Source organism: Scomber scombrus, chromosome 2, assembly GCF_963691925.1.
Source record: "Scomber scombrus chromosome 2, fScoSco1.1, whole genome shotgun sequence".
NCBI classification, from domain to species: Eukaryota; Metazoa; Chordata; class Actinopteri; order Scombriformes; family Scombridae; genus Scomber; species Scomber scombrus.
In genome coordinates this window covers 33,151,166-33,169,472 of record NC_084971.1, presented here as the reverse complement: position 1 = coordinate 33,169,472, position 18,307 = coordinate 33,151,166, and the positions used below count along the sequence as shown (strand labels likewise).

General features: G+C 40.0%; 1 protein-coding gene across 1 annotated transcript in view; it reads right to left on the bottom strand.

Annotated features, from left to right (window-relative positions):
- The window catches only part of wipf2a (WAS/WASL interacting protein family, member 2a), a 32,767-nt gene that overhangs the window by 10,093 nt on the left and 4,367 nt on the right, over positions 1–18,307 (bottom strand). Inside the window, exons 2-5 of the mRNA XM_062437859.1 lie at positions 14,657–14,802; positions 12,112–12,244; positions 9,355–9,495; positions 317–970 (exon numbers count right to left, since the gene is read on the bottom strand). Coding sequence (XP_062293843.1) covers positions 317–970; positions 9,355–9,495; positions 12,112–12,244; positions 14,657–14,719 — 991 coding nt within the window. The 5' untranslated portion in view covers positions 14,720–14,802. The remainder of the gene's footprint in view (positions 1–316; positions 971–9,354; positions 9,496–12,111; positions 12,245–14,656; positions 14,803–18,307) is intronic.

Sequence of the window (18,307 nt, the reverse complement as noted above, 5' to 3'; positions counted from 1 at the left end):
GATAGTTTGAATCTGAAGCAAACTGCTCCAAGTGACGACTTCAAATCGCTTGTTATGTCTGACCAACCATCCAAATCTCATATTTTCTACTTTAAAGTGTCATAAAAAGACAGAAAATCAACCACAGGATGTTATATTTATGATAAATAATATAAAGACAAGAAGGAAAGAGAAAAAAAATGAAAGAAGGGATGAAAGAAACAAAGATGGAGGAAGATGAGGAAAGAAAGAAAGTTGATCTGAAGCTAATATGAAGCTTCAGTCGTCCGAATGAGTCCAAAGACTGTAAATATGTCAGAAGTTATTTTGGTTTTACCTGATCTGCGCCCCGGCGGGTCTCTCTGTGGCGGCGGTGGTCTGACCCCCCCCTGCAGTGCGGCTGGAGACGGTGACGGAGGGGGGGGCGGAGCGTGGCTTCGTCCTTGGGTGCCGCCTCCGGATGACGAGTGTTTTTTGTGCAGAGAGTTGTGCCTCTGAGGAAGCTCGGGGGCGCCGTCGATGTGCGAGGGCCCGTTGGATGTGTGCGGTCTGTACGGCGGCGGGGGAGGGGGGGCCGCGGAGCCGCCGGTCGGGGGTCTGCTGGAAGAAGGAGGCTTTACGGAGCTGGGAGGGGTGGGGCCTCTGTTGGGGGTCGGAGGGAGGGGCTTCTCCCTGCTGTGAGAGGAGGATGAGGAAGAAGGTGCTTTCAGGTTGGGGGTGGGCGGGGCGTTGCCGCGGCCCCCCCTGCTGAATGGCGGAGGAGGGGGAGGAGCGGAGGTGCTGTGCTTCATCCCGCCGCTGGAGGAGGAGCTGCTGCTGCTGGTGGGACGCGAGATGTCGGGCAGCGAGGGACGATGGGAGCGCTGGTGCTCCGGTGGGGAGGGTTTGTTAACTGGGGAGGGGGAGCGGCCTGTAGGGGGGCGAGGGGCGGCAGGTCGGGAACCTGGGGGCCTCAGAGCTGATCTGCCAACCGAACCACCTGCTGGACCATCTGAGAGGAAAGCAGAAAAGTTGGTGTTAAAAGTTGATCTGAGAATCAAACATGAAGGAAACATCGTCTTCGTCGTTTCTGAGAGAAAAGATACTGAACAAACTATCACGATGATTTTTAGACATCACAGCGAAGAAAAACACGTCTAACTGGAAGTGAGAGCGGGACGACAACATGTAGAAAATCCCTCATAAAGTAAAACAGCTGGTAAACAAACATGGCCGCAGAGTCCTCCACTCGATTCCAGCCGAGGACTTTAATGCACGTCTCTCTGCACTCTTAAAATTACCAAATTAGGACAATAAATTAGGGCTGGGCGATATGGACAAAATCAAATATCACGATATTTTAGACCGAATACCTCGATATTGATATTGCAACAAAATTATAGAGAGGGTAGTTGATGCTTTCAGAAAATATTTACACAATGAAAACTTTGATAAATAATCATCAGTAATGTGGATATAACGGCAAAGTGGGTAAAAAAGTAAATAACAGAACAGCTAGAACAGTCTGGTAAGCTCAGAAAATTACATATTTTACTGTAATGCAGCTTTAAAACCAGGAAAAGACGACTCTGATGACATATCGCAATATTACGATATCCTAAATCTAAGACGATATCTAGCCTCATATCACGATATCGATATAATATCAATATATTGCCCATTTTATACAATAAATCCCCTCAAACATATGAAAAAAACAGAATTCGTATTTTTTGCAAATATTGAAATATTGTAAATTTAGTTTAAAATCAATTAAATAACTTAACACACAAACTACCAAGACTGAAATGTTTGTATCTAACGTAGTATATTAAATACCACCACTAGAGGTCACGCGGCATGACGAGTTAGTGAGCAGACGTGCGAAAGGGGGCTCCGACTAAACTTTCATATTTTTAAGCTGAACGACCTTAATATCCCATTTCTTCTCTTTTGGTTGACTGGCAATTGGACATTTACAGATACTTTACATGAAAGTATTAAGAAATAGGCCTAATGAGCAAGCAGAAACAAGGAGCTCGAGCTAGCGTTTCGGCTAAGTTAGCTAACATGGCCAAGGCTGCTGACTGGGCTAGCAAAAATGAAGACGGCCCGGTTACCAAAAGCGACCTAGAGGCTCTACTCAATGATCAGCGTGAAAGCTTCAAGACTGATGTGGCAGTTTTGATTCGCGAGTCAACAGAATCCCTTAGATCATCGGTAGACTCTCTGGGACAACAGGTGTCATCATTTAATGGCCGTCTCACTCAAACAGAAGTTTTGGCTGGGGAGAACTTTGGGAAAATCAACGAGATGGAGACTACCATCAAAACGCTTCAATCTCAATGCGGTAAACTTCTGGACAAAGTTGACGATCTCGAAAATAGATCCAGACGTTCGAATCTGAGAATTATCAACGTGCCCGAGGAGAGTGAGAAGGGCCAGGACCCGATTACGTTTATGTCGGACTTGCTGATGACGGTGACTGGCTCCGAAGTCTTTGATAGCCCCCCTGAGATAGAGAGAGCTCATCGCTCCTTCCGCAAATCGGGGGACAGTAGGCCTAATGCAGAGAAGCCGAGAGCCTTCATCGTGAAATTTCTCCGTTACCAAGATAAAGAGAAAGTCCTGAGATGGGCCAGGAAACATAAGATGACTTACCGTGATTCTGAACTGAGAGTCTACCCGGATATCAGTGCTGAACTGACCAAACAACGAGCGTCATTTAATCCCATTAAAAATTCACTGTATCTGAAAGGAATAAAGTTTCGCCTGCTGCACCCGGCCCGTCTTCACGTTTCATTCCATGACCAGGACTACTACTTCGATTCGCCTCAAAAAGCCCAGCACTTCTATGACCAGCGCGTCAATATCCCTGACGAATAGGCTGCAATGGAGAAGAGACCGGTCTCATCCCGAGATGTTTGTTACAGCCAGCAAGCTAGAATTTTCTGTTAATTTGGACTGATAAGGCGCTGTTGTAAGTATTTTTTTTTTTTTTTTAAAGATTTGTGACGACCTGGATCCTATCTTATCATAGACCTATCGTTTTAATTTGTTATTCTTTATACATACAATAAGCCGTTAATAATAGCCTATAAAAGGGTACATGCCTATTAGGCCACTATCTCTCTACCGATCTTATTTTGGTGTTAATTCTCAGCGTCACATAATTCATTACTTTAAATAGGAGCCCCCTGACTCAAGTAGTAGAGAAGTAGCTCATGCCATCTGGAAGTGGCATATTTTGGATAATCCTGCTGCTAGTTCTAGTTCTGAGAACATGCTTAGGAATGTTAGATGTTGCATTCATGTTGCACACTCTCCGTTCTGAGAGTTTAATATGGGGGGGTTTTCTGGGAGGGGAATGGGTGGGTGGGTGGATACTTATGTGTGTGATTGGGAGGGGGTGGGTAGTTGTGTCCTCACTACAGTTGTTGGTATATATGTGTTTTTTTTTTTTTTTTTTTTTTTTTTTTTTCTCCCTCCCCTTCCCCTGCTTTCCTCTTCTCATGTCAAGGCAGTGTCACTATTTTACATACCTCTGACCATTACATATGAGTAACATAATAAAAGACAAAGGAGCAAGCCTGAGGTTTGTATCCTGGAATGTTAAAGGCCTTAATAGCCCAGTCAAGAGGGGCAGAATTGTATCTCATTTAAGACACTTAAAAACCGATGTAGCTTTCCTACAGGAGACCCATCTGATCACTAAAGATCATCACAGATTGAGGGCATCATGGATTGGTCAATGTTTCCACTCCAATTTTAGCAGTAAAGCACGGGGTGCAGCTATTGTATTCCATAAAAAAGTTCAGTTTACCCCATCTAATACAATAGCTGATAATCAAGGCCGATTCATTATAGTTACAGGCTCTCTTAACAATGAAGCAGTCACTCTTGTAAACTTGTATGCGCCCAATTGGGATGATGAAGCGTTTGTTACAAAGTTGATATCGTCTCTTCCAGATTTGAGCTGTTATAAATTAATTTTGGGGGGTGACCTTAACTGTGCATTGGACCCGATTCTGGACAGATCCTCCTCCAGACAGCACGCTCCATCTAAAATGGCCAAAGCCTTCTCATCTTTCATGAACCACATAGGAAGTGTGGACCCATGGCGATTCCTCTACCCTGATAAAAAGCAATTTTCATTTTATTCCCATGTTCATAATAGTTTCTCACGAATAGATTACTTTTTCATTAGTAATGATTTCCTTCCAGCTGTTAATCACACGGAATACTCAGCCTTAGTCATATCGGATCATGCACCACTACTTCTTGACCTTTCTTTTGCACTCTTACAAAAAACACGCCCTCCCTGGAGGTTAAATTCTGCACTGCTTAACGATAATGCATTTAATTGTATGATTTCTGCAGCAATTGATAATTTTCTTATAAATAACGATTCAGATTCCATATCTCCTTCTTTGCTTTGGGAAACATTTAAAGTGGTTATTCGGGGAGAGATTATATCGTACTCTGCGAGCATAAATAAATATAAAAAACAAAAACAAGAGCAGCTAATGGAAAGTATTAAACATATGGATAATAAACTATCAGTATCACCATCCCCAGAACTTATAAAAGACAGACAAAATCTACAAATGGAATATAATCTATTTACAACACATGAGACCGAAAAACTACTATTGCACTCACGCGGACTTTTGTATGAGCATGGTGAGAAAGCAGGACGGCTGTTGGCTCACCAGCTCAGGAGTCGAACAGCATCTCAACAAATTAAACAAATTAGAACTTTTTCAGGAGAAATTACAGTGCTTCCGTCTGTCATCGATGATACCTTTACAAATTACTACTCTAAACTATACACTTCTGAAGCTTTTAACACTGACACATATAGGACAGAATTTCTTGATAATTTGGAATTCCCATCCATTGCTACTGGCAAAGCAAGCTATATGGATCAACCTCTGAAAATTAGTGAAATTACTGATGCAATTAAACTAATGCAAAGCAGCAAAGCCCCTGGCCCGGATGGATATCCGATAGAATTTTATAAAAAGTTCATTGATAAACTAAGCCCTCTTCTTCTTAAAATGTTTAATGACTCTTTGGATCAGGGAACCTTACCTAAAACCCTCACAGAGGCCTCCATAACCTTATTGTTGAAACCAAACAAAGACAGTGTTGAGTGTGGCTCCTACAGGCCTATCTCACTCTTGAATAATGACTATAAGATTCTAGCTAAAATACTTGCACTGAGATTGGAACCTGTTTTGCTGGACATCATATCGTCAGACCAGACCGGATTTATGAAAAATCGCCATTCCTTCTCAAATATTCGCAGACTTCTTAATATCCTTTTATCCTCAGCTCCTGTTGAGACATCAGAAGTGGTGGTCTCACTAGATGCTGAGAAAGCATTTGACAGGGTGGAGTGGGAGTACCTGTTTGATGTTCTAAACAGATTTGGTATGGGTTCCAAATACATCTCATGGATAAAGTTACTATATACCTCACCTAAAGCTTCAGTGAATACAAATGGAATGAGATCTCAATACTTTACACTCTCCAGGTCCACTCGTCAGGGGTGTCCCCTGAGTCCCCTGTTATTTGCTGTGGCAATTGAACCATTGTCTATAGCACTCAAATCAACTAGCTATAATCAGGGGATTACTAGAGGTGGCACCAAACATATACTTTCACTTTATGCCGATGATTTATTGTTGTTTATTTCTGATCCATTAACCACGATCCCTCGCATAATCAAACTATTAGATACATTTGGAACCTTTTCAGGTTATAAACTGAATTACTCAAAAAGTGAATGTTTCTTGGTAAACAACCCAACCCCACACATTACTGATGGAGACCTTCCCTTTAAGCTGTCTGGAAACACCTTTAGATACTTAGGGGTGAATATCTATCAACATTTTTCAGCCATTTACAAAAATAATTTTCTACCTTTAATGGAACAGATTAAACTAGATTTGGAAAAGTGGAATGGTCTGCATTTAACAATTGCAGGTAGGATAAATTGTATAAAAATGAATGTGCTCCCACGGTTTTTGTATCTTTTTCAGTGTCTGCCCATTTTTTTGCCAAAATCATACTTTAGTACAGTTGACAAATTGATCTCCTCCTTTATATGGAAAAATGGGACCCCCAGGATCAAACGTGGGTTTTTACAAAGAGACAGATCAGCTGGTGGATTAGCGCTCCCAAACTTGAGAAATTATTATTGGGCGGCCAACATACAAAAAATGATCCTTTGGGTTCAGGCGCCGACGCTAAATTGGTGTGAGATCGAGGCTAGTTCATGTCCCTCCACTTCACTTTTAGCTTTGCTCACATCTAAGCTACCCATTCAGTCAACCCAATACACAGCCAACCCTATCGTTATTACTACTTTAAGGATCTGGTCTCAATTTAGACTAACTTTTGGACTCAAGGGGGCATCCAACCATAGCCCCATTTGCAACAATCACCTTTTTCTTCCCCCCAGTGTAGATGCAGCCTTCTCCTTTTGGCGAAGGGCAGGCCTTACAAATCTAAGGGATCTCTACACTGATAATTCCTTTAATAGCTTTGGCAGACTCTGTGAAAGGTTCAATCTCCCACAGTCACATCTTTTTCGTTATTTCCAGATCCGTAACTTTGCCAAGCTGAATAATTCAATCTTTCCAAACTCCCCACCTGATTCTGCTGTCGATTCAATTTTAGACATTCCTGCTAGTCAAAAAGGCCTCATTTCCAGAATATATATTTCAATATCCCAGCTCACAGAGACCCCACTTGATCAGATAAGAAAAACCTGGGAGGAGGAGCTGGGTTGCCCTATTGCTGACAATGACTGGGAGGAGGCACTCAGCAGAGTGAATGGGAGTACTTCTTGTGCAAGGCTGAGTTTAATACAGTTTAAGGTGGTTCACCGCACTTATTTTACCAATTCTAAACTTTCTAAAATATATCCTAATGTCACAGACTCCTGTAACAGGTGTAATTTATCTCCAGCAGACATGACACACATGTTTTGGTCTTGTCCTCGCCTTCATGATTACTGGACAGATATCTTTGGTCATTTGTCCAAGTTTCTAAGTGTTACATTACCACCAAGCCACCAAGTTGGTATCTTTGGGGTAATACCAAATCATGAGAATTTTAGAAAGTGGGCAAAGGACACTATTGCCTTTGCATCCTTATTAGCGAGGAGGAGAATACTACTAGGATGGAAGTCACCGCTTGCCCCCACGGCGTCCACATGGCTTAAAGACCTTATGATGTTCCTCAATCTAGAAAAAATTAAATACAATTTAAGAGGGTCTCCTGAAAAATTTGAGTTAGTTTGGAATCCAACACTGGAATACATAAGAGAATTAAAAACTCTCGAAGATAAATGAGCACCCCCTTTGAACAGCACTATCTTTTGGCATGCCTCAGGGTTGTTAGAGTACGAGTTGACCTTGTCACCTTATTTCCTTGCTGACCCCCCCCCTCCCCCCCTATTTTTGTTTGTTTTGTTTTGTTTTGTTTTGTTTTTTATTCTTTTCCCTATGTTTCCATTGGAATGTATGGTGCAGATGATGATGTGCACTTCTCAACTTATCTCAAAAATAATAATTTATTCGCTTCATGGACATTTTGACTGTATGTTGTATTATGCATTGTATCATTTGTTACATTATGCATTGTATTATTTTTAATTTGGTGTTTATAGTGTAATCTGTACGGTGTAGAAAGTGTAGTGTGGATGACTGGGTAGGGTGGGGAAATGAAAGGGTATGTTGTTGAAGAAAAATGGAAAATAAGCCTTCTGATGTAAATGGCTCTTTGTTATAACCTGTGAAATCAATAAAAAATATTATTAAAAAAAAAAAAATACCACCACTAATCCATAATTCATTTTCCAAACCGCTGAACCTCTCTAGAGGGTTGCAGGTCGCTAGTCAATCACAGGGCTCATATAGAGTAGACAGACAACCATTCACGCTCACATTCACACCTATGGGCAATTTAGAGTCTCAAATTAACTTAACCTGCATGTTTTTGGGCTGTGGGAGGAAGCTGGAGAACCCAGAGAGAACCCAGAGAGAACCCAGAGAGAACCCACGAGGAGAACATGCAAACCACCGAGCAATAATCAGCTGAATGTTGCAGCTCTAATATTTACACATGAGATATTTACCCCGGGACAACAATGACGCAGCCTTCACTGAAAACATGTTATGAGTACTCACATCAGTAATAAGGGGCAGTAGAGGTTTAACTGTACATAAGTCTCACAATCTGGTTTGTATACCTCGGTTATATGCTCATGGGTTCGATATCATTTCTGCAAAAATATGAGCATCCATAAAGGCTCATTGGTTGTTTTACCTCTCAGTGAGTCAGGACACCAGCTGATTTATGGTCCAACTGTGTATAAAGTGGTATTCACCACGGAGATAACTGTGTCACTCACTGTCAATGATACGGGTGAGGCTACAGTGTAACCACGGTAACCAGGCTATACTTTGGCTAAGCCTGCATGCAAATCGTACACAAGCATACCAGGAGCTGTGCGATACATATAGTCTAACGATTATGATATCTTAAATGTTGTTGTCCCTCACTTGCAAAACAAAAACAGCCGTAAGCGTCCATGACTGCACGGTCGCTCGTCTCAATCGGCTGATCTACAAGCAAACGACGCAGAGAAGCAGCGAGACGGCGACTGTAAATGACATCACAAGGTAGTAGAGACTGTTTTTATTCATGTTATTGATTAAATGTATGTACACTTGTTTAATTCCAGCTCCTCATCTAACGTCAGGCGGGGAGTTCCGGTCCTCTGAAATGATGACAACGCGGAAGTAACTTAAAACTGCATTCTATCAAAAGGCCACCAGGGGGCGACCGTTTTGGTGTCAAAAGGACTTCCGTCTCTATACAAGTCAATGGAGAATTCACCAACTTCTCACTTGATTTCTAACCTCAGTAAACGTTTTCAAAATGTGTTTATGGTCTCAATCACTAGTTTAAAGCCTTCTTCAATGCAGTATGATGTTCATTTGGGACATTTTGGCCTCCCTGATTTTATATTTGACGATAAAGCAGGGTATGCATTAGGGCGTGGCTACGTCGTAATTGACAGGTTGATTGGTTCACAGGTTCAGGAGGGCGCCTCATGCTCCTCCTGATGCCCATATAAGTAGAATCCCTGTTTTTATTTTACCCAGCATGCACCTGAATTTTTCAAGATGGCGCTGCTCAGATCCGATACTATTGGCTTCCGAGCAGCAGTCCACAAACCAATGGGTGACGTCACGGATGTTACGTCCATTTCTTATATACAGTCTATGTCTAACTTCCATACTGTGACGGCTCAGGATGAATAAACGCAACATTACACCCCTAATTAAAAAGTTGTGTACACTTAAAACAAGTTCTTACCTCCAACTGGGCGTAATTTGGGTACTCCTCCTTGGAAAAGGCCTCCCATTCCCATCGGACCTCCACCTCCAAAACCGCCACCACCTCCTCCTCCTCCACCACCTCCTCCTCCTCCTCCACCGCCGCCGCCTCCTCCTGATTCTATTGAAAAGATTGGATCAGTATTACTAAAGACAAACATGAAAGCAGAGCTGAGGACACATTTTCATATTCAAATATTTAAAACTTTTAAACAGTGTAGATGATGTGAGTAAATACACTCAGGAAAAAACAATTTAACCCGTTTAACTGAGTCGAACTTTTATCTTTCATCAGATCAGAAATGCGTCTGAACATCACTGAATATGTGGTTTAAAACGAGTTCCTCATTTCTATGCAAATTAAAAACCATCAACCAGGCAACACAGATGGTATGTAAAACGACAACAGTCTGCGCTCCGAAAGCTGTCTAAACAATATATTTGAATTTTAAAACCTCGAGAGAAGATTAAACATTAATGGCTTCTGTCTGAAATGTCTCAACTGAACAATTTAACAAAAGATTTAATAAAGCAGGTTAATTTATTTACCATTGTTTATTTATTATTAATTTTTTGCAGTAATATTGCAAGTTGAGGAAAAAACTACAAAACTACAAAAATGCAAAACGAACTAAAATTAAACAGAATTGCAGATAAAATCGGGCTATTAATGCAGACTATTTAAAGTTTTGCTGTTGATTTAAGCTCCAGGTGATAATTACTGAGCTCTGCTGTGAGTTTAAGCATCGTTAACAGTTGAAGAATAAAATAATGAAATGGCTTTTTGCACGTTATGGTACCTTAAATAAACAATAAACTATATTTGGTGTCATGCATTCTTTAATCCTTTTCAGCCTCTACAAACTAAAGCTTTCCTTCTTATACCTAAAAAACTCAAAAATAAGAATAAAACTACTTAATCACTTGTTAAAGTAACTAAAACTAATCTGAAATAAAAAAAGAAGAAACATTACATTTAAATAAAAACATGTTTGGGGCAGGAAAAAAAAAAAAGTTATAATCTGCTTGTTCCAGCTCCTTTAATGTGAATATTTTCTGGTTCCTTTCATTGTTTTATGAGAGTAAACTGAATATATTTAGGTATAAGATGCATCAGCTGGCAATTGTTGATTTTTCCTCATCCGTGTACCTGCATGTAAAACACTGAGCGACTACTCAGCCTCGTAGTCGCTCAGACGGAGTTCGGACTCGGATCACATTCCCACCACAAATCAACCACTCCTGAATTTGCTTGTGACCACTTCCTGTTAAGAGTCTCTGTGTGATGGATTTGTGCTGAGTACGATCGCAGTGTTTAAATCTGCCCCGAACAAATCAAACCATAGTCTGATTCAACCAGACTAAATAAAACCAGTTTGAACACACAAACATGTTGAATGACGGATTTATACCTCGACTGTCCGGCTTATTTAATCTTAAAAGGATAGATTCACAATTCTTCTAATCAGTCAGGTGTATAAAATGAACATTAACCCTCCTGTTGTCCTCGAGTGAAGGAAGGAAGGGAGGAAGAAGGAAAGAAAGGAAGGAGGGAGGAAGGGAGGAAGAAGGAAGGAAAGGAGGGAGGAAGGAAGGGAGGAAGAAGGAAGGAAAGGAGGGAGGGAGGAAGAAGGAAGGAAGGGAGGAAGACGGAAGGAAAGGAGGGAGGAAGGAAGGAAGGAAGAAGGAAGGGAGGAAAGATGGAGGGGAGGAAGAAGGAAGGAAAGAAGGAGGGAAGGGAGGAAGGAGGAAGGAAAGAAGGAAGGTAGGAGGGAGGGAGGTAGAAAGGAAAAAAGGAAGGGAGGAAGGAAGGAAGGAAAGAAGGACAGAGGAAAGAAGGAAGGGAGGAAGGAAAGGAAGGAAGGGAGGAAGGAATGAAGGAAGGAGGGAAGGAAAGAAGGAGGGAGGGAGGAAGGGAGGACAGAAGGAAGGGAGGAAAGAAAGAGGAAGGAACAAAAGAGAGAAGGAGGGAGGAAGGAAGGAAGGAAGGGAGGAAAGAAAGGAAGGACAGACGGAAGGAAGGAAAGGAGGAAGGAAAGAAGAAACAGTAAAAAACGGAAGGGGTCAATTTGACCCGGTAGGACGACACGAAGGTTAAAACAGTTTTTCTTGCTGTAATGATTCCTCTTGTTCATACTGATTAGAAGATCCATTCATAATGTTTACAATGGAAAGTGAAGGAGGACTAAACCCACAGTCCTCCTTCTGTGTTAAAAAATGTGTTTAAAAGTTGATCTGAAGCTAATATGAAGCTTCTGTCGTCCAAATGAGTCAAATCAAGTCTATGTTTCAGTGTCTTTTTAGTGCCAAAGTCTCTCTTAGTGTTTCCCTGTTGAGCTGTGGTGGAAGTAGAGTAACAAAAAGAGGGACTTTGATGCTATAAAGACTGTAAATGTGTCTTCTATGTTTGAACGTTACAGGCTTTTTAGTGCCAAAGTCCCTCCTTTAAAAAAAGTGAACTCATCCTTTAACCAACTCTTTATTCTCAGGGTTTATTTCCTGCTTTGATTAAATTTGGCAACAATTAGCAAGCTAACATAATTAGTCCAAGGATTATTTCCAAGCTCAAATTGTGGAAAATCTTCTTTGCAGGTTCCCCATTTCCATAATCACAATTAACCCATATTACATAACTACAGCGACTGACTGTTGGTACTCGTGTGTGTCTCTGAATCGGCTCAAAGCCTGTAAATCAGTTCAAGATTCGTGTGTTTCTGTAGATTAAAAATGGACTTACTCTCTATAACGGGTGCGCTCCGGTCACTGACCACACCGACCTTCTTCAGCCTCGCGCCTTTGCAGATGTCCGTCAGCAGCGCTCCTCTGCCTTTAGACTCGGACGAGGTCAGCTTTGGAGCAGTCGTATTTGCCTGTGGAAGAAAAAATCCAAGAGCATGCGATCACACACACCTTCAGTTCCTCCGGTCTGAGCCGTAGTGGAAGAGTTTGTGGACTTTTGTCTGAGTTCACACGGCTCGCAGCTCGTAAACAAACATCACATCACACAGTAGTTTAACGTGTCATCCTTTCCTGGTTTGGGTTTTTTTTGGCAGATTTCGATTTCAGTCCCTAAAAACTACATATTTATCTATAAATAGTTTTCTCTGATGTTCGTGGCAGGAAAGAACACAATCATGGGAACACGATCGTCAGTCCAGAGCTTCAGGTTCATTTTTTCTTACGCTCAGTTTTCCAAGAATTAAAAAAAAAGGGAATAACTGCACTGCCGAGCTCTGCAAGGAAGTATTTGACTTGTTGTTTTCCGTTGGCTGATCAAACATGGCTGAGCACACTGCGGTCGAACTCCTGTTAATACTAAACTCAGTGTTTCCATCAGATAAGACTGGAATTACACTTAAAATATAGTTTAAATTGTTATTGTCATTGTTTTTAAACCTGAATCCTTTCAATAAAAGTGCAAAAAAAAAATACAAAATTATAAAATGAACAGGTCAATATAATCCTTTTTCTATTATATTATATGATATGGCTTTCAGTAGTGTCACATTTGTGGAGAATTAACCGTACAATTACTAAAACATGGGTATCTTGGATATTATATAATTTGCAAATGGGGGGAAAAGTTGTTTCCAACCCCAACATTTGCACCAATTTGGTAGAATGGCCAATATAATAATATAAACTGCTTTATAAGACGGGTGTTTATGTATGATCTTAAGCATTTCCCGCTCTATATTTATATTCGGGAGTTTTGCTGGAATATCTTTGCATGATTTCCAGTTAAAACCTCTTTATTTATCTCATACTGGTCCTTTAAGCGGCTCCTCAGTTCAGCTTCTGTCTATTAACAGGCCGTTTTAGCTCCTGTCTCTTTACGCCCTGATTATTGACTTGCAGAGTCAATTTTTAACTAACATGCACCTCATAATTAAAAACTTTGAGCATGTTTAATATCCAACATCAAACTGGATATTAAATGATGGAAAATCACAAAAAGCCACAGAACATATCCTCCAAGAATGTGAAAGCCTTTTAACAAGTCAAATGTTCTAGTCACTGACAAATGTATTAATTGAGCTCTACTAAAAAGTTTCTCAGGAAAATTGAGGAAATGCAGCTCCATGAATGTAGTCCGCAGCACATTACCCCGAAACATCAATGATTCGAGTTTTGTTGAAAACCTTTGCTGCAGATGACTCCCTAACTCATTTTCTGCCATTTCTCCACCATCTGCTGTCTAATATGAAGCCTCCCAAAATGAATAAAAACTAAATAAATCCAACCCAGTAAAGTCGAAAAAAGTAGAAGCAACTGTATAAATTATGAATCCATTAACCTTGGAAGTTCAAAGAGTCAGAAAACCAGTTCTAGCCATTGTTAACCATTGACAGCTACACCAGTCGATGAAAAAAGAATTTCGCTGTATTTTTACACATATAATCACCATAGCAACACATCCGCATATAGATGATGGACACCTTTTAAGAGCTCTACTAAAAAGTTTCTCATGAAAATTGATAAAATATGACCAAAAAAAAGGGAAATACAGCTCCATGAATGTAGTCCGATGTCAAAAACTACAACTTCAACAGTAACAACAATAGCACATTACCCCAATGACTGGGTTAAAGTTGGTTTAAGCTGCCGACCGTGAAGCAAAAACATCAATGATTCGAGTTTTGTTGAAGACCTTTGCTGCAGATGACTCCCTGACTCATTTTCTGCCATTTCTCCACCATCTGCTGTCTAATATAAATAATAAAAACTAAATACATCCAACCCAATAAAGTCGAAAAAAGTAGAAGCAAGTGTTTAAATTATGAATCCATTAACCTTGGAAGTAGGAAGTGGGAGCGTTCCAGGTCAAGAAGTCAGGAAAACCAGTTGTAGCCATTGTTAACCATTGACAGCTAGACCAGTTTTTGCACATATAATCACCATAGCAACACATCCGCAAACAGAAGATGGACAGCGCTGTGTGTATGACTGATTTAATGAGACACAAATAAGACAGAAGTGCTCATTAACAGGACATTTACTACTAGGTCGGGGTTGGTAAGGTTCTTCCGACTTTCAGGAGGCTTTTAAGGTGAAATTTCCGGCTGGTAATTCGGAAATTCAAACTAAACTCACCATAGATAAAGCGAACTGCTCAGATTTGCTCTTATTGCCCATCATGCAACGCTCTAAAAAGTGATTCCTCATTGGTAGTCAACATTTAACTGAACTGAACTGTGTGTATTTGAACTCTATTTCCTCCCTCCCTGCAGCTCTGGATGATGTAACATGTGCAGGTGTAGCTCAGGATGACGGTCACTGACCTCGTTGAAGGTGGGGGGAGGCGGGGGTCCTGGGGGAGGAGGGGGAGGGGGAGGAATAGGCATCCTGTCCCTCTGTTGGCACCTTTCTGTTTGGGGTGAAGGACCGGGGACTTCAGCGTCTCAGCTGGGACGACGCACTCTCACTCCTGAAGAAAAGAAAAACAAAACACAAACAAATATATTTAAAGTCGAGTGAAAAGCAGCTGCTTCACTCCTCACTCGTAGGTAAGAGTGTAAAAAATCCTGTTATTGACGCTGCATAGGCCAACAAACAGGAAATAGCTTTTTAAGATACAATGCAAACATTTATGTAACATCAACCTACATACGGAGGCCTGCAGGTCAGGGCTGCAACTAAACCTATAGTACTCATTGATTATTTTCTCGGTCCATAAAATGTAAAAAAATGGTGAAAAATAGTTGATCACTGTTTCCAAACCAATCCACAACACATATATATTGATTTTTACTCTCATAGAGGAATAAAGAAAGAAAGAAAGAAAATTGAGACGTTGGAATCAACATTTAGAAATTTCCTCTTGAAAATGAGTCAAAACAATTCAGTGACTATCAAACTAGTTGGTACTTTTAAACACTGGTGGCTCCATTAGATGGGTGGGTGGGTGGGTGGGTGGGTGGGTGGGTAGGTAGGTAGGTAGGTAGGTAGGTAGGTAGGTAGGTAGGTAGGTAGGTAGGTAGGTAGGTAGGTAGGTAGGTAGGTAGATAGATAGATAGATAGATAGATAGATAGATAGATAGATAGATAGATAGATAGATAGATAGATAGATAGATAGATAGATAGATAGATAGATAGATAGATAGATCCTTTATTGTCATTGTCACCAGTACAACGAAATGTAAAAGTGCTCACCAAGACGATAAGAAATAAAACTTTTTACAAAGGATGCATTGACGCCTGCTAGATCAAAGTTTAAAAAAGGTCAGTTCTGTCATTTTTGGGAGACATTTGCATTGCAAAGCAAATAAATAAGGAAGTAAGTAAAAGTTATGTATAAAGCACCTTTCATAAAAGAGCTTCACTTTCAAAATAAATAAAATCAACTACAATCATTTATAAATTGAGATAAATAAAAATAAAGAGACCAGATTTTTAGTTTTACCAAAAGTCATTATAAGACTGGTAAGATTTGTCATATTCATGTAGTAGATCGTAGATATAGTCGAGTTGATCATTCACAGGTAATTGCTTAGTTACAGCAGCTACATCTACACTTATCATAAAACGCATCTCTAACTACCCAATGGAAAAACTGAGAAGTAATTACTAAATATACCCGAAAATTGCACTAATTAAACAAATATATATGCAAATATATGTAATAAATAATAATAAAATACTCAGTGTGCAAAAAGTGCCATATAGTAGACAGATAGCCTTTTGAGTCGGTTCTGTAGCAGCAACAAACAGTCGATTAAAGCTTTAAGAGTTTTTACTACACGGTGTCGGATCGACTCGACTCTCTTTTAGTACTTTACGGGATTTCATCTTTCCACTACAGACAGTCTCAGGTTGAAGAGGTTTACGTTGTGATCCAGCAGATGGCCTTCTTTAAATTAACTATTGGCTTGTTCTTTGACCTATCAGTCAACTAAGCTAATAAACTAAGCTGATACATAAAAATAGATAAAGAACACCAGTGAGTAAAGACGTGTTGATTAGATAATCACAACACCGACCGAGGTGTCTGAGAAGAGAAGAGAAGCTGTGTGTGTGTGGGGGGAAAGAATCACCTACAAAGATCAGACTGTTTGCCAACTTGGAGAAAGAAAAAACAAAAACCAGCTGCTTTATTCTAACCACAACAAATGTGATGACTCGGCAGCTGGTTCACCACAGACGCGAGGCAGCGGAGGCATCAAACCAGCGGAGCACAAAACTCTACGACTTTATCTGACGTCACGGAGCGAACTCAAGACACACAGTGATAATATATGAGATTATTCTGACACATAGAGCAGTTTAAAGACCGCACACAGACTAATCTGAGCTGTAAGACACTGATAACTGACTGATGGACTTCCCCAGTCCTGTTATGATACAGAACAGAAAGTTTTTATTAGATGTAAGTCAGTAAGTAATTGTGTTACATGATTGTAATCTCTAATCAAGCAGCTTTAATCATTAATTAATAGTCTTTGGAGCCTTTTCTTAAACTATAACACAGGTCTAAATCTCATTTTAGTTCAGGAGCCACAAACAGTCAAATATGATCTCAAGTGGGCCAGACCAGTAAAACCCTTGCAGAATAACCTATAAATAAAATATAATACAGATGATAACTTTACTATAATAAACCATCTGGGGTTACCCTGATAGGATATACTGATAAAATGTGTTCTTCGAATCTGAATCACATTGTGAGTCAAGTTATCTCAAGTTGGACGTTCAGAAACCTTGACTGTCAATCAATCAATCAATCCATTATATCAATGTACTTCTCACATAGAGCAGGTCTAGACATGTGGTCTTTAGCGATCATCCTCGTAGCCTTCATCTGCGACATTAGTTGGATTTGTGGATGTACTGTATGTATACTGAACTCTGTCCTCTCCAGAATAATGTGTTATGTGTCTCTCTCTTCCATTTCAGAAATCGAGAATTTCATTGGAACAGTAATGTCCAATGACAATAAAGTATTCTGATATTCTTTAATTCAATATAAAGAGACCCAACATTCACACCCATGAGCAGCATCTGGCAACAGCGACAAGGAAAAACTTCTCTTTAACGTTAGAAACCTCAAGGAGAACCCGACTCTAAGTGGGGGAACATCTACCTCGACTGGTAGAGGTTGAGAAGAAAGAGAGAACGAATAGAAGCGCATTTTATCTAAACATTTAATTACTTTTCTGCAATTTTCATACTTTGTAAACTAGGCTGGACTGGACCCTTTGGTGGGTCTGTCACAATAATTATCAACTTATCGTACAATAACGTAATTATCAGCATCATCATGTCTATATATGGACTTATCATATGATACATGGACCTTTGGCCTCAGTATTGCCACACTTCACATTAGCAGCTAAGAGGCTATTCATGTCACATTGGCTACTGTAAGTGAGTAGTGTCCTGTGAGTGGAGACTGCATAAAGAATTTAAAAGGTAAATAACTCTGTCCCAAACCATAACCAACCAATAATCGTTTATCACAATTATTTCTGAGACAATATATCGTCCAATCAGGGTATCTGCAAATGTTTTAGACCTTTTGAAAGCCTCTTTAAAAAGGGAAATATAATCCCATTACTGCTTCTTGTATTAAAATTGCTCAGCAAACAGTGTTGGAGGAAGTATTTACATCCTAAATACTAAAGTCACTTCAGTAATAGTCTGCATTACCATGTTGTACGTTTTTCAAGATAGTACTCAATGCAGAAAAGTGTCACATGTGACTGTTGTACTCAAATATAAGATATTATGAGACGTATAATAATGCAAAAGCAGGATTTTACTGTTGTAGTGGGTTAAAATGGATTTTATAGAGAACTGCAACTAATGATTAGTTTCCTTATAGCTCCAACTACTGATAATTTTTACGTTAATCATTACGTTGATTGGTTGGTTTATATAAAATAATCAGAAATAATGATAATAATGATAAATAACATTAACTGAACACATTTAA